Source organism: Pyrgilauda ruficollis, unplaced genomic scaffold (genome assembly GCF_017590135.1).
Source record: "Pyrgilauda ruficollis isolate IOZ18807 unplaced genomic scaffold, ASM1759013v1 scaffold64, whole genome shotgun sequence".
Lineage (NCBI taxonomy): Eukaryota > Metazoa > Chordata > Aves > Passeriformes > Passeridae > Pyrgilauda > Pyrgilauda ruficollis.
The window spans coordinates 1,343,276-1,358,495 of NW_024528155.1; the positions used below are offsets into that span (position 1 = coordinate 1,343,276).

The 15,220-nt window shown below is 39.2% G+C and overlaps 2 protein-coding genes across 6 annotated transcripts in view; both read left to right on the forward strand.

The window, feature by feature from the left end:
- SNX2 (sorting nexin 2) overlaps positions 1-6,561 on the forward strand; it is a 29,219-nt gene extending 22,658 nt beyond the window's left edge. For both annotated transcript variants that reach the window (XM_041484143.1, XM_041484144.1), the window contains 5 exons: positions 1,111-1,316; positions 2,330-2,473; positions 5,042-5,122; positions 5,230-5,301; positions 6,083-6,561. In XM_041484143.1, coding sequence (XP_041340077.1) covers positions 1,111-1,316; positions 2,330-2,473; positions 5,042-5,122; positions 5,230-5,301; positions 6,083-6,133 — 554 coding nt within the window. In that variant the 3' untranslated portion in view covers positions 6,134-6,561. The remainder of the gene's footprint in view (positions 1-1,110; positions 1,317-2,329; positions 2,474-5,041; positions 5,123-5,229; positions 5,302-6,082) is intronic.
- A 7,192-nt stretch (positions 6,562-13,753) lies between these two features.
- Positions 13,754-15,220, forward strand: part of SNX24 (sorting nexin 24) — an 88,410-nt gene continuing 86,943 nt past the window's right edge. For 3 of the 4 annotated variants that reach the window (XM_041484181.1, XM_041484182.1, XM_041484183.1), the window contains exon 1: positions 13,756-13,862. In XM_041484181.1, coding sequence (XP_041340115.1) covers positions 13,803-13,862 — 60 coding nt within the window. In that variant the 5' untranslated portion in view covers positions 13,756-13,802. Of the gene's footprint in view, positions 13,863-15,220 lie in introns of all 4 variants that reach the window. The other variant, XM_041484184.1, reaches the window with a different exon arrangement.

A 15,220-nucleotide genomic window follows, 5' to 3' on the forward strand; every position in this document is an offset into this window, starting at 1 on the left:
TTTCTGTCAGATTATAAAAAAAAAACCAAACATAATAAAAACCAAACCAGACAAAACCCTAAATTATGAATTTGTAGCTCAAGAAGACCATAAGTGTGCTTTCTAACAATATTGTAGTATGTTAAAATATGGTGTCACCTTTGAGTGTTTCCAAAAGTACATGAAAAGTAAGTGCTTTCTCATAATTCTAATGCAGAATTACTCTCTGCAGTAAAAATATCTTTAGCCACCTATCCTCAAGGCTAAGGAGTATTTAAAAAGTAGTGGAAAACGGAAATCTTTATTCACGGTTGATTTGACACCTTATAGATTTGAAGAAGTGTTGGATCATTGGGTTTTTTCTACGAGTTGTGTCAAAATTGTAAAGGTTTTAAATATCTGAAGAGAGCTTCCTTCTGCAATCACTTCTGGTGCTCTGATGGTTCTTCAGGAGCAGCAAAATTGCAAACTAACCTGAAGTAATTTGGACCAAACATTTGTTCGAAGGTCCTTCATGGAACTAAACTTTGTACAGGATTACTTACATGGGATTTGAGACAATTGCATCAGTATTTGTTAATAAATAAGCTCAAAACTTCACTTCCACAGATGTTGATGATGTGTGAGCTTTGGTTGTTTTTAAGGCATATCAGAATGTGACAGTACATTACAGTATGCACACATAAAAGTTGCTTAAGTCAATAAAACAGCCCAACAGAAATAAATTCCACTCATGGGAGGGGTGATTTTGTGAAAGGGTTGGTTTTGTTTCTACAATGAACTGAGTGGAAAATATGTGTTGTAAACCTGTTAAAATGGTTCGGAAAATTTGCTCTGTAGGTGACTTTGCTTTTGTTGGTTTGCGTTTTCTCTGAAGTAGGCAATTGGATAATACTGAAGGGACTTCTTTTTCATATCATTTGCTGAACAGAGTAAGCATGACATTAACAGACTTGGCAAAGCATTTACTGATTGAGAGTTTTTTTGCACAGAAGTCTTTCTCCTAAATGTGGTATCATTGTGATGTCCTTATGTATCTTACTGTGATCTTTACCTTCATTTCAGTTGGTGTGCTGCAGGGTAATATAATAAATTAACTAAATCATGCTGAACATTTCTCCTGTGTTTCAGAGCTTTCAGCCAACACTGCTGCCTTTGCTAAAAGTGCTGCCATGTTAGGTAACTCGGAGGACCACACTGCTCTATCTAGAGCTTTGTCTCAGCTTGCAGAGGTTGAGGAGAAGATAGATCAGTTGCATCAAGAACAAGCTTTTGCTGATTTCTATGTGTTCTCAGAACTGCTTGGTGATTACATTCGTCTGATTGCTGCAGTAAAAGTGAGTACTACTAGGAAAAATACTGATTTAGCATTTAAAGTCACATTCCTCAGCATATAAGTTTAAGGTAAATGAATGTATGCATTTGCTCATGTAACATAGTTAAGTTTTTGCCTGATGTTCTAGGGGAGTAAAGTGAAAGCATTCATGAGTTATTCAAATGATGAAAATGGCTGTGATCAAAGTGTGAATGGAGTGGTTAGATCCAGAAAAAATGCAAATCTACTTTGAGCAATACTGATTGTGTACAGTATTTGGGGATACTGTACTCTACTTAGTGTCTAAGCATACAGCACCTGCTTATTTCAGATTACTTACTGTTACAGTAAGCCTACATAAATGTGGAAGAACATAATTTGATATTCTATATTTAGTAGATAGCCAGTAGTGTCTTTAAATAAGAACAAAAAATCAATTTGTGGATCTACATCTCATTAAAGAAAATATTAAATTTAAGTGTAAGTTATGCTGCACAGCATGATTAGGTTTAGATATGAGAACAGGTATCTGTGAATTCTTTCCAGAAATACCTTTGAACTTACCAGGTTGTTGGAAGTACATATTTTTCTTTTGACTTCATTTCTCCTTTTTTTTTTTTTTTTGATATGTGTACTTCACTTCTGCTGCCTTAGTCATTGCTAACATAAACGTGTTGCTGAAAATGCATGTAATACATATGCATGAGCAGTTTGCTAGTATCTGCAGTTAGAGAATTGTCTGCATGACAGAGCACTTCATAGTGGTTGTTTTGGTAGTGTTTTGATAAAATGAAGGGCATAAAGTGATTTGGAGCACTGAAGTGTCTGCTCTGAAGAGGGTTCTTGAACAGCCTGTCATTTGTGAAAGGTATTGAACTGTGCAAGCATGATGTCAAGTGAAATGCAATACATGGTAGTAAGGTTTCTTTGAGTATACCACTTGTTTCATCTTTATCCTAGAATTATTTTTTCCTACTGGGAATTTAGATAGGTCTAACAATTCCAGTTGTTCAATAAGTTTGTCTGTTCTCACAGGGTGTGTTTGACCATCGAATGAAATGCTGGCAGAAGTGGCAAGATGCTCAGGTCACTTTACAAAAAAAACGTGAAGCTGAAGCAAAGCTCCAACTAGCCAACAAACCTGATAAATTACAGCAAGCTAAAGATGAGATAAAAGAGGTAATGTTAGCAAACATTATTTTTGAGGTCAGACTTTCTGCATTGGCTCATTCATTCTGCATTAATGCTGCTTTATACCATTTTTGTTTATAAATCACTTACTTGCTGTTTCCCATGTTTACTGAAATTTTTAAAAGGAATTTACTTAAAACACTAAATGTGTGCAATTTTTACTCATTGTAAGATCTGTAAGACAGTTAATACTGTCTCTACAGAGTCTGGGAGATGGGAGGGAGGGAACATTGGCAAGTGAAATGCTTTTAACTGTAACAGCTCACTTGGATAGGCAGAGGAGCATTTCTTGGTTTCTAAAGCCAAGATGACTTGGGTAAATCCAGCAAAGACAACTAATAGAGAGCTATTCCCATGTTTTTCTTAAATATACAGCTTTTCTACCCATATATATGTGCATGTATATATGGTGTAATTTCAGTAAAAATAAATCTAACATGTTGAAGTGTCATAATTTATACACTTTTTTTATCATGCTTCACTAAGGAAATTGAAGAGGTAGGACAACTTAATTATTTAACATTAATGTGTTCTGAGTATGCTCTAGTGCTCTCCCATTAAATAATGGAAGAATGTTATTGCAGATTTCAAGCTCTTTAACACAGTTGCTTTGTTTGGCTTCCTCATTTGTCACTAACCACATGCTCCTTTGTTCTTTTTGCCCTTTGATATATTTCACATACAGTATTTAAATTACTCATTAACTTGATTTTCTTTTCCTTAAAGAAGTCCTTTGTTTACTGAGAAAACCGACAGTTACTCTTGTGTGACCGCATTCTTGTTGATTGCCTCTATTGATGTCACCATGCACAATAAATTTCCTGATTACTGGTAGTAGTGGAAAATAGTGGTCCTTTCCCAGTCCCAATATTAAAGCAATTGCTTTCTTCTCAAGGAATTCTTTTTTCTGCATTATTGGATAACTAGACAACATTTTTAGTAAACCCACAGTTTAAGTGTGCCAATTAAAAATTCTCACTGCCACTGAAATGTGTTCAGAGTTGCTGAATTCTGTAATAGTGGACCCTCTGGCAGAGGAATTGCAAAGTGGAAGCCTAAGCAGCTTGAACATCTTCTATGACTCACTTGTTTTTTGTGGATAAAGGGACAGTGGACAGTCCTAGAGATACCTTATTGAATGAGAAATTTCTCCTTGTCAGATACTAAAAAGTGGCAAACTGTTACCCAATGATACTTCACATACCTGGGCATGATGAAACTGAAGTGTTGAATTCATTAGGCCTGTAGAAGCTTTCACAGAAATCTCAGGCACCTCTGTTTGATGTGGTAGGAAGGTATGGGCAATCCTAATCTAGTTTTCCTTAGCTGTGTTTTATACTATTTCAGTTATTAGCTAACTGTTCAGGTTGATCTTCCATGAAGAAGGTACTATTATGACTTACTAAAAAACTTCAAAATGTATATCTAAAAGGGCTGTCAGGGAACTGTGAATAGATATATACTAAAAATATAAATATGGAGATGTTTATTGGAACATAGATGATGTTGATCTCATACCACAGTAGAAACTTGACACTGCGTCACAAAATGCTTTTGAGAAATAAGTAGCACCACTGGATTGCTAACAGCAAGATGCTACATTGAAGCATGTTGCTTCCCTGCTTCTTTTTTCTGATGAAGATAAATGTTACTGAATGCATTTGTTCTCAGTTAATACGTTGAGATGAACAGATCTCAACTTTCATTTCAAAGAACTGCTTGCCTGCTGTGGGGCTCTCCGTTTATCTACATAACTAACCTAAATTTAACAATGTAATAGGTGTGTAAAAGCAGTTACCGGGCCATGTAGATGCTGATGATCCCTTCTTGTCTAGCTGGATGTCTTTCCACAGAAACTAGGAGAAACAATCTGGTGTCATATATGTAACAATATATACAAATGCAATGTTCCAAATATGGCATAAACCCATAAGAAACATCTCTTCCTCTGAATTTTCTTCTAGTGATCTTCTTACCTGCAGTAACATTTCTAGTCCAGCTTTCTGTGAAAACAGTTGCCACTGAAAAAGAAGGCTTGTGCTTTGGAAAGCAGATAAACACATCCTCAGAGGCTTGTCATTTGCAACACAAATATGATAGCAGTAATCAAATACTTGACCAGAGGCAGAGATGAAGGTGTACTCATCTCTTCTGGAATTAGGAAAGTACGGGGAACTAACTTGAGACTCTTCCAAGCTTGACTGAATAAGTTTAGGTTCCTTTGTATGAAGTTTGTAAAGGGAATAGTAGGTAAAGCCTTTGAGATCCATTTGTTTTCCTAAGAACATTTTTAAAATGTTGTTAAATGTTCTTAATATTAGATATTTTTACATTTTATCTACAGATAGCATTGCCTTAAAATTACCCTTGTTGTAACTGATCTGATGACATCCTATAACACAAATCTGAAATTGTTATTGTAAAATTTTCTTTTTAAATCGGCCAAAACAAATAGGTCCTTTTAGCTCTTAAGTGACTATCAGTGTGCTAAAAATATTACAGGTAGACTGAATGGACAACACAAAATCTTACCTCTGTATGTCTTTCCTTTGCCAGTGGGAGACAAAAGTTCAGCAAGGGGAAAAAGATTTTGAACAGATCTCCAAAACCATTCGCAAGGAAGTGGGAAGATTTGAGGCATGTATAATTTTTTCCAAGTAAATGACAGTTCTACTATACATAATATTGACATTACAAGTAAAGTGTGTTAAGAAGTTAATATGCCATAATTTATTTATTAACAGAAGGAACGAGTGAAAGACTTTAAAACTGTTATTATCGAGTACTTAGAGTCGTTAGTGCAAACACAGCAGCAGGTAAGATAAATTTTAAGCTTTGTACAAGTTAATAAATAATACATTCCATATTAGGTTAGTTAGAAAAATATGGGCTTAAAGCACAGCTGTTTCTAAAACATTAAGTGCTACTAGTCTGTACTGTATTGGTGAATGACATCATGATTGCAGTTTTCCAGCCCATGCAGAACTGTAATTCAAGGAAGCAATGGAGAAGTTCCCTTAGGGATATGGGCAAGCAGAGGGTCTTGTTATCTTCTCCAACTGAATTAGTACTTTTACTTAGAGATTGGAATAAATTGTAATCAGTAAGTACTTACACTTACTGAAGAGATTTGGATTCTTAAACATTTATTGCTCTTTTTAAAAAGTACAGAATAGTACTGAATATTGGAAAGCATTAAAACAGTTTTCAGTCTGAGAAGTAGGCCTTGTTACTAGAAAAAGTCCGGGCTCTTTCTTCTGCTCATGGCAGGAATAGAACCCTCCAGCTTTGTTTAATCTAAAAAACCTGAAAAAACAGTATCTTTAGTGGTAAGAATAAGTGACTGATCTTTAAAAAAAATCTGTATAATTTTATTCTATAACATTGTGTTCAACATGTGGCAATATATCTATAGTTATGAGCAGATATGTGTATTTATTACTTGTGTTTTTTCTTGCACTATGTAAAAATATTAGTGAATAAGGACCTACGTTCTTACTTTCTCTTGTGGAGGCAAGTTTACTGCAAGAGGAGGTAGGTATGCATTGTGGTTTTCAACATTTAGTACCTAATGAGTGATTCTCCCTTCTCTTCAAGCTAATAAAATACTGGGAGGCATTCCTACCTGAAGCCAAAGCCATTGCCTAAAAGAAGAATATTCCAAATGACAAGACACTCTGGATGTTTGTCCTGGATAAAACTAAATTCCACAGTGAAGTCACTAAATCATCCAAATAAACCACTATATATTTTATGAATTAACATGTGGCTTTTTTTATATACCACAGCATTTTATTAACAAGCTGCATGTCCTGACCCTCTTTAAAGTGGACTGTGGCATGATGTTCTGCAATACATTGCTGAATTGAACACTATTGTGTCTTAATACTTGCACTAGAACGTGCACTGCAAGGCCAGAAAGCTGATATTTTTGTTCTCTACAACACAATGTTCTGTAGTATGTTTACCTGATCTCTATGAAACAAATTTAATTGCATTGATTAATGTTCACTTAAACATTCCTGTACAAAATCATGTTTTTGTGATTACAATAATAAAGGGATGTACCTTGTGAAATGTTAACACTCTGTGCTGGTGTCGATACTTACTGGTGTTCTTAGGAGTGCTGTCTAGAATAAATTAAGATGTAGCCAGGGCAAACCCAACATTTCACAAAGAGTGCTGGAGAAGGTATTAAAGATGCACAAACAATTATCCGTGGTAAACTGTTCTGGTTTTTAATTCTGAATCTCTTCATTATTGAAGTACCACTGCCCTGGCAAAGTCTACTGTGCTAGTACTCATAGGGTCAAAAGACATGCTTGAGCAACAGACAGATGTAAACTGAAATCTTCTTCAAGTTTTTACAAAGCTTCTGCAGAATTAAAATCACCTGCATAGTCAAATACTGATGTCTTACTGGACTGACACATTGCATCAGTTCTATTCAGTGGTCTCAGGATACAAAAATGAAAAAAAAATCTTGCAATAATTCTGGTAATAGTTGAGGAAGACAAGTGGGTGATTCAGCTGAGTGCTTGATAGTTGTAAGAGCTAGTATTCTGTTTGGATTTTCTTCAGTAGAAAATATGTTTGAAGGGACTGGTTATACCTTTTGCAAGAAATCAGAGCATGTGAACATTTTTCTGAAATACACAATATTAACATAAGATGTGTTGTCCTGTTGTTGCTGAGCTTGTTGATATATTAATATTAATGGAATGTATCAATGTGAACAAATTTTAGACAAATATTAATCACATAAAAAAGCAAGATGAGCTGTTGATTTCAGCTAATCATAAGACTGCAGGATAAACACATGAATTTGTATTTTTTGGGGTCAAATATAAAAGAGCACATAATACCATTTCTGAACAGAATGGAAACCTCCATTCATCTGGAAGGTCATACTCTATTTTTACGACAAAGTTAGTATAAACTTGACAGATTAGTGGTTTTGCTATTGTTTTTCTACATACCTCTCTTAACTCAGTATTTAGAGGAGTTTTCAAGGAAATTAGAACAGAAAAGCCCTCACCAAAATTTATCAAGCCTAAATCAAGCTTCTTTTTAAATGGTTAAATGCTAAAGCCTTAAGCGAATAATACCTTCTGCATCAGTGTTGTTCAGTCATTGATGTTAAAACTGCCTTTTAAACAGGAGATTTATGATTTATGAAGAGTATGCAGGAGATTTATGATGAAGAAACTGGTCTAGGCATAATGCTCTGTAAAGTGTTGCAGTGTACTTAATGTTGGCTTACTTGCTGCTAATTAAAATTGACCAACAGCTCAGTATTAAACTTCAGATATATACTGCTCACACTGAAATTGATATTTCCAGAACTAAAAGACTCAGTTTGGACATGCCGAGGTCGAAACGGGTGAACATATGCTTTCACAATATTTTTTTTCTTTTTTCTTTATTTATTTTTTCTTTTTTTTCTATAAGTGTCCAGCTTTCTTAGCTCTTGATCTCTTTTTGCATCCATCAGGGTTAGAATTCATTTGAATGATAGATCAGTATTCTTCTCTTGTGACAAGAGAATGAGAAAGTCTGCTAGCAAGGGTTAGTGTGGCCATCCATACCATTAAACTGGTAACAAGAGTGAGTTGTGCAAGTTTTTTCTCAGAACCTGAAGCCTTTTGGGGAACATGGATAATGGCATTTCTGGAGTTCACTTCACACAGGGTTGGCTGCTAATTCAAAAGATTCTAGGGGTTTTCTAGCATCACAAGGTTAGCTTGAGCAGAACATCCACATCAGCTATTATATTTGGCTAGCATAAAACTCTTGCTGTTTCAAGAAGCTGTTAATGATCCTGAGATTGACTCAGTTGGCTGATAATGCCAAGGCTCTGGGTTCAAGTCCCAGATGGATGATTCTTTTAAGAGTTGGACTTCATGATCTTCATGGGTCCCTTCTAACTCAGAATATCCTGTGGTCTGGAAATTTATTTTGTTTTTATTCCTCTGCATTGTGAAGATTGGAGATTTGGTTACTCTCTTTCCTGGTGTGATTAACATCCATATTAATAGATGTTTCTCAGCTAAAGTGAATGGAGGCATTAGTGAACTCTTTCCTCTGTGGACCTCAGTACTAGGTATTATACTAAATTTAAGTGTGTATTTCATTGAAACTACAAGCCAATGTACCACTGAAGAATCACTAGCATAAGCAAAAAGTAAATGTTTGCAAAATTATGAACTGCATTTGGAATACTGTATGAAAGACAAGCTGCTACTGAATTCCAGTTTACCTTTTAGGTTAAAATAAAATGCAAATATTGGCAACAAATTCTTCTATTCATCATGTCCATGGTCCTTGTTAAATTAAATATAAACAAAATGAAGTGACTCAAATTGAAGACATTGCTATTTCTTTCTTAAGCTGACATTCAGTGTACAGTAAGTCTGTAATTCTTCCATCACTGTCCCTTTTAAAACAGAATATTCTGCTTCCCAATCAATTATTCTTTATTCTACCTCTCCTAAGTTATTTCCCTCTGAAAGCCTCAAATGGGAGTTTGTTTCAGCATCTGTGGAGTTCATGCCCCAAATACGTCAGTTTCTTTCAAATTGTGGAGACGAGCTGCTGGCTGGTAGGTCCTGTACATTTAAGAGAACAGGCAACATCCACTAAAATTATGTGTACAGTGAAATGATTGTCTCAAGGAAAAATAAATAGGAAAAAAAAAACGCCTTTGGGGTTATATTTTTTTCTCTCCTTCCACTTTAGAGTAGAACAGGCTATGTAATAATCTTGTGGCAAAATATGAGTCCACTATGTGAGGAAAAAAAGGCAATTTAACAGGTTAGAAGCTGAATTTTCAGGTTGTTCAGAATGTTACTTGTTACCTGCTAAGACAATTCCTCCTTTTTTTAAAATTCTTGTCTTCCATAGTTGAATTAATGATAGTGATTGCAGTGGTTGTAACTTGCTAGTAATCTTTTGACTTTACTGCTGAAGTCATTCCTTCCCTTCCCCCTCCCGCACACCAGATCAATAAGGAAATTATTAACAAAGGGGAGGGGGATAAAATAATCCAAATATTTTTTCTCTCATTAAGAAAGAAGTGTAGGCAGACAAAGCAGTGTAGGCAGACCTGTCCTAGGATATTCATATGCAAACTAAAGTTAAAGAAATATGCAATGGAAATGGAAGGGCAAGAAAAGACTAGAGATAAACAACTAACCTGTGGTTGAATTTTGTGGGCTGACTTAAAATGAGCTTTTTAGCAATTGAAAAATTCACAAACTTAGATTGTGTTCCAATTAAGGATTGTTTTTTGATTTGGCCTCTTGTTTTGATGTGTATTTTACTTATCACTTAGATTAGAATTTTTGTATGGGCTTATTCTGGAAATTAGCCATTCAGAAAGTCCTTGAATCATGTGAATTAGTGGGAAGTGATCTTTCAGATTTGCCTGTAATTGTTCCTTTTTCTCTCCTGTGAATCATTCTAACATGATGGATGTTAAACTCCCCCTCCCTGTATGAGGAATTGCACAGTGATTCTTTTGGAAAAAAAAAAAGTAAAACATAGAAGTGGCCAGAAAAGGGGCAGATTGGTGATTCCCAGTTTCTGTAATTATAGATGGTTAGGTAGAGTCTGATGACAGGGAACAGTTACAGCTGGAGTTACAGTATATTATTAATTAATTTTATATTCTGCATGCAGGTAATTTAAGAATAAAATCCAAGATATTGATAGGTGCAACAACACCCGGCACTGAAGACCAACACCTCCTAGAGTACTTTTGAGAGTCTGCTCAACAGATGAATTTGAAGACAGTCTATGTCACTGTTAGCAGTAGAGTTCAACCATTTTACAGTTTCGCTTTCAGGATTACTAACATAATTTTAATACATGTTATGCCAATTCAAGTCAAGCTACATTTGAAGTATTTTCACCTTGCTTTGTGCTTTGTGGGAAGAATTATTGTAACATCTGTGCAGTTAGCTTTTAAAGACCTGGATGGTTTTGAACACACTTTGATAGCATTCTATGAACTAATGTTTCTTAAATTTTTGATCTTTGGTGTGTTAGACAGAAAGACAATCTTGGCCAGCCGGCCATGGGGAGAAATCCTTTTTCTTTCTTCAGATGTAACTTTAAAGATTAGCCAAGTAATGATGATATATTGTGTAAATTAAGTATTTAACATTCCAAAACATATTGATGTATTTGAATTCAGCTCACCATGTAATCTTCCTTGTTCCTCTTGGCTGATGCACAGTCAAAAGTTCCATTATATCCTATTGAATTTGAAACCAGATTAATGTCTAAAACTTTTCTTTGTTAATGATATTAAAGAGAAAAGTATCTTTTTGAAATTACTGCTTATTAGGTTGCAAACAGCCACAAACAGTGCTCCTATGAAATTCTTCTACTGACTTCTCAGTGTAAATGCAGTATGGCACAAGTGGTATCCTAAGACTTATTCCTCTGTTTTTTATTAGAGGGAGAACAGAAACTATGTCTAAAGACTGGATTCTTAACCAGAAAGTAACAGTAATGATAGCATGGTAATTTTTACCTAGTATGCCCACATTTACCAGACTGATAAGACTATTATCATATGGCTAATCTTTCCTCGGGACTACTGTAATGTCTTTAACAGTGGGTTCTTTGTGGGAGAATGGGATTTCATTTCACATACCTTTCAGTAAAAGGGCATGATGGAGAGCACACAGGGGGTGGAAACATTTCTCTTGTCACTACTACCACAAAGCAGTGCTGGGACCATCCTGCTGGTTGTCAGCAGTTGAGGACACTGGCCCAGGATTGTGTTGTGCAGAAACAGATGCTTGAGAAATATCTGGCTTTGACTTCAGGTAATTTTTAAAAAATTTTGGTTTGTTACTTGGCTTTAGCTTAACGAAGTATATGATGTCTACTTTGTATTGCATCCTTCAAGTCACAGTTCTTTGCTTAGAGCAAAATATAATTAAATTCACCTTTCAGTAAAATAAAGAGAAATGGAGGGGAAATGAGCGTGTAATGTGTTGCTGTGGTGCTCAGTAAAGATGCAGGACATGCTTTTCTGGTGCAAAGAAGGAAAGGATCAATCTTGGTTTATTTCGCACATCTCTTTTTATAGTTTTTAAAGAACATCCCATGTCTATCCCCAACTGGTCAGTAACAAGTTGTTACCCTGTATTTATTGGTCACTGAAACTCCTGGGGTGTATGCGCAGGAAAAGTTCTTGGTGAGAGATAGTTTTCATTTTTCTGTCTAATGGTGTAAGAACAGTTTATACAGGTGGCTAGTGTTTATCACAGTCCTAGAGTTCTTTCTCAGGGAATGCAGGTTGTTTCACACAGACTTAGAGCTCTTTCTCAGGGAAAACAAGTTGTTTTTCACTGCTGCAGAACTCTTCTCACAAAGAGCTGTCAGCTTTCTCATGGCTTCTGTTGGCTCGAGTCAGAATTCAGTTTGTACACCTTTGGCCTGCTGTTTCACCACCACAGTAATGTTCCACTCTCCCTTGCCTTCTCCCTCTCCCTTTCCCTCGCCCTCTCCAGTACTATTAATCTGGAAATAAACAAGTTAGTTTTCAAAAGAAATTTCAAAAAGCTCATAGCATAAACCACAGACATCAGATAAATTTGTTTTCTGCCCATTTTTGAGGTATGTTTTCATACTTGAATCTACTTATGAAGATCAAATCCTCTATGGTCGTGGGTTTATCACAGTAGCTACTCTAAAAGATCAGTGAGAGTGTGAGGTTGTCTCAGTGTTGTAGTGTCTGAAACTCTCCGGACTCACAAGGTGAGTTTTAAGATATGACTGTCTAATACAGTGGCAGTTTGTTGACATTTTGCAGCGCTTCCAAATGGTTTGAAGCTTGGAATTGGCAAATTTGTGTGAAATCAAGGCAGTTGCCTGTGCCAACAGCCTGGCCTCCTGTATGCACTTGGTATACAGGAGGCCTTCTGTTTCTGCCTCCATTATTCTTTAAGCTGTCAAAACGGCTGCCTATTTTGGAGTCTTATTTAATTTCTCCAGTGGCTAGGAATCACCTACAGTTCTCTGAAATGGTATGGTTTTCTCTGCTAAATAACAAAGTTAAGAGGTGGCTTCTTGGGAACACACACAACACAGGGAACTTCCTGAGTGCCACTTTTTTTTTCCGCTCTTAATTTCATGTCTGTTCACAACAGGCACTACTAAAGGTGCTGCATTTGTTTATTGACTGACCTAGTCAGCAGAAGGCTGTGCTGCCATTGAGTGGGCTTGGCAGACTGCAGCATTGAGTGGCAAGAAGTGGTGTGAGGTTCAGTAAAAGCAAATGTAGGGTCATGCACCTGGAGAAGAATAACCCCAAGTGCCAGCACAGGTTGTGGGCTGACCTGCTGGAGAGCAGCTCTGTGGAGAAGCAGCTGGGAGTCTTCGTGGATGCCAAGGTGACCATGAGCTTATGGCCAGGGGGGCCCGTGGTGTCCCGGGGTGCATTGGGAACAGTGTGGCCAGCAGGGTAGGGAGCTCCAGTGATGCTACATCTGGAGTGTTTTGTTCAATTCTAGTCTTGGTACTAGAAAGACAAGGTACTACTGAAGAGGGTCTGGTGGAGGCCAAAAAAATGATACGAGCTCTCTTACGAGGAGAGACTGTGGGAGCTTCTCCTGTTTAGTCTGGAGAAGACTGAGAGGATCTCAGCAATGCATACAAATATCTCAAAATGGGGTGAAATATCTCAAAATGGAGTGCCAAGAGGATGGTGCCAGGTTCTTTTCAGTAGTGCCCAGCAGTAGTACGAGGAGTAATAGCCATAAACTGCAACACAAGAAATTCCACTTCAACCAGAGGAAGAACTTTACACTGAGGGTGGCAGAGCACCAGAACAGGCTGCTCAGAGGGGCCTGGAGTCTTCCTCTCTCCCTCTCTCCAAACCCATCTAGATGTGTTCCTGTGTCACCTGCTCTAGGTGACCCTACCTTGGCATGGGGTTGGTCTTGATGATCTCCAGAGGTCCCTTCCACCCTAACGATTCTATGATTCAGGTTTGAGCTGCGGTGTGAATTTTGGACTGGATAAACTCATCCCTCTGGAAGTTAATTTTTTTCCCCTCCGTTTTTTGTGTGCTCCGCAGTAGTGCTGCAGCTCTGGCTGAACCAGAAGCCGACGCTGTCGAACACGGTTTGTTTTAACCCACGTTTTTTCCACGGGGATCTTCTCCCGCCTCATCCCGGCAGCGCGAGGGGGTGGGGGCGGGGCCGGGCAGTCTCCCGCCCCGCCCCTGTCACGTGGCGTGTGGTCACGTGACGGGCGCGCAGATGGCGGCGGCGCTGCCGCCGCGCTGAGGAGAGGCGGCATGGAGGTGTTCATCCCGTCCTTCCGATACGAGGAGAGCGAGCTGGAGCGGGGATACACGGTGAGGTGCGCCGGGGCGGGGCACACCCGCGCCTCGGGGTGGCCGTGTGCCAGCAGCCGGCGGGGGCTGCGCTGGGGCGCTGGGCAGACATCGGCGTGCCGGGGCCGTCCTGTCCTCCCTGCCCAGGCCAGCCCCGACCTGCCCTGGCCAGCCTTGCCCTGACCAGCGCAGCCCGTCCTTGCCCCGCCAGCCTTCTCCAGCTCTGCCCAGCCTTGCTCTCTTCTCCCCTCTCTGCCCTGCTCCTGCCCCGCCCTGCTCTCTCCAGCATTGCCCTGCTAACCGTGTCCTGTAGAGCCATCCCATTCCTGCTCTGCACACCCCAGCCCTCTCCTTGCCGGGCCGGCCTGGACAGAGCCGTGCCCTGCCCAGCGCAGCCCGCCCCTGCTGTGCCCCTCTGGGCACGGGAGGGATGGCCCCAGCCCGCCACACAGCCGCTGCCTCGCAGCAGCGCTGCTCTGCGGGGCAGCAGCGGCAGTGGCGGCTGCAGCGGGGGCAGCAGGGCAGGGCAGGGCAGGGCAGGGCAGGGCAGGCAGCTGCTCCGCGCCGCTCGGCCCTGCGGGCTCCGCGTCCCGCGCAGGCCAAACACGGTCAGGGGGCTGGAGTATCTGTTGCATGTGGAAAGGCTGAGAGAGCCGGGACTGCTCATCCTCAAGAAGAAAAGGGTCAGGGACAGGTCTCTTCAATGTGTACAGAAGATCTGAATGGCCAGAGTGAGGAGGCCAGACCCTTTGTGCTGGTGCCCAGTGACAGGAGAGGTGGCAGTGGGCAAACATCAGAACACAGGGAATGCTCTTTAAACATAAGGCAAGACTAGTTTGTTATCATGAGGGTGGTCGAGCACTGGTATAGATTGCCCAGAGGACTGTGAAGTCTCCATACTTGCAGGTTCTCAAAACTTGCCCGGACACTATCCTGGGTAGCCAGCTGTATAGCTGGCTCTCCTTGAATAGGCCGATTAGTTTGCACAGTTTTTGGAGGTCCTTTTTGTTCTCAGTAGTTTTCTCAACCTGCAAAACTGTTGGACAGTAGCACATTCACATGATGCTGGGTGGATACAGGTGGACCAAAACCCAAGGTATTTATCTGAAAGTGGATATTCAAAGCTTGCTTCCCCCATTAAATAAATTCATTTAGTAGCTTAGAAAACAAAAAATTAATCCTGTAGAGCTTCTAGAAGATTAATCCATGTAGGCATAGTTCCATGAAGCAAGTTCATCTTCCTTAGGCTTAATGCTGTATATTGTTTGGTTCTCACTACTAGCAAGTGTTTGCAGGCCTTGCAAAAGGTAAATCACTTTAGTTTTGTTAAAATGGCAGTGTAGCAGCATTAATATTTTTGCCTCTTGGGTGAACTTGAA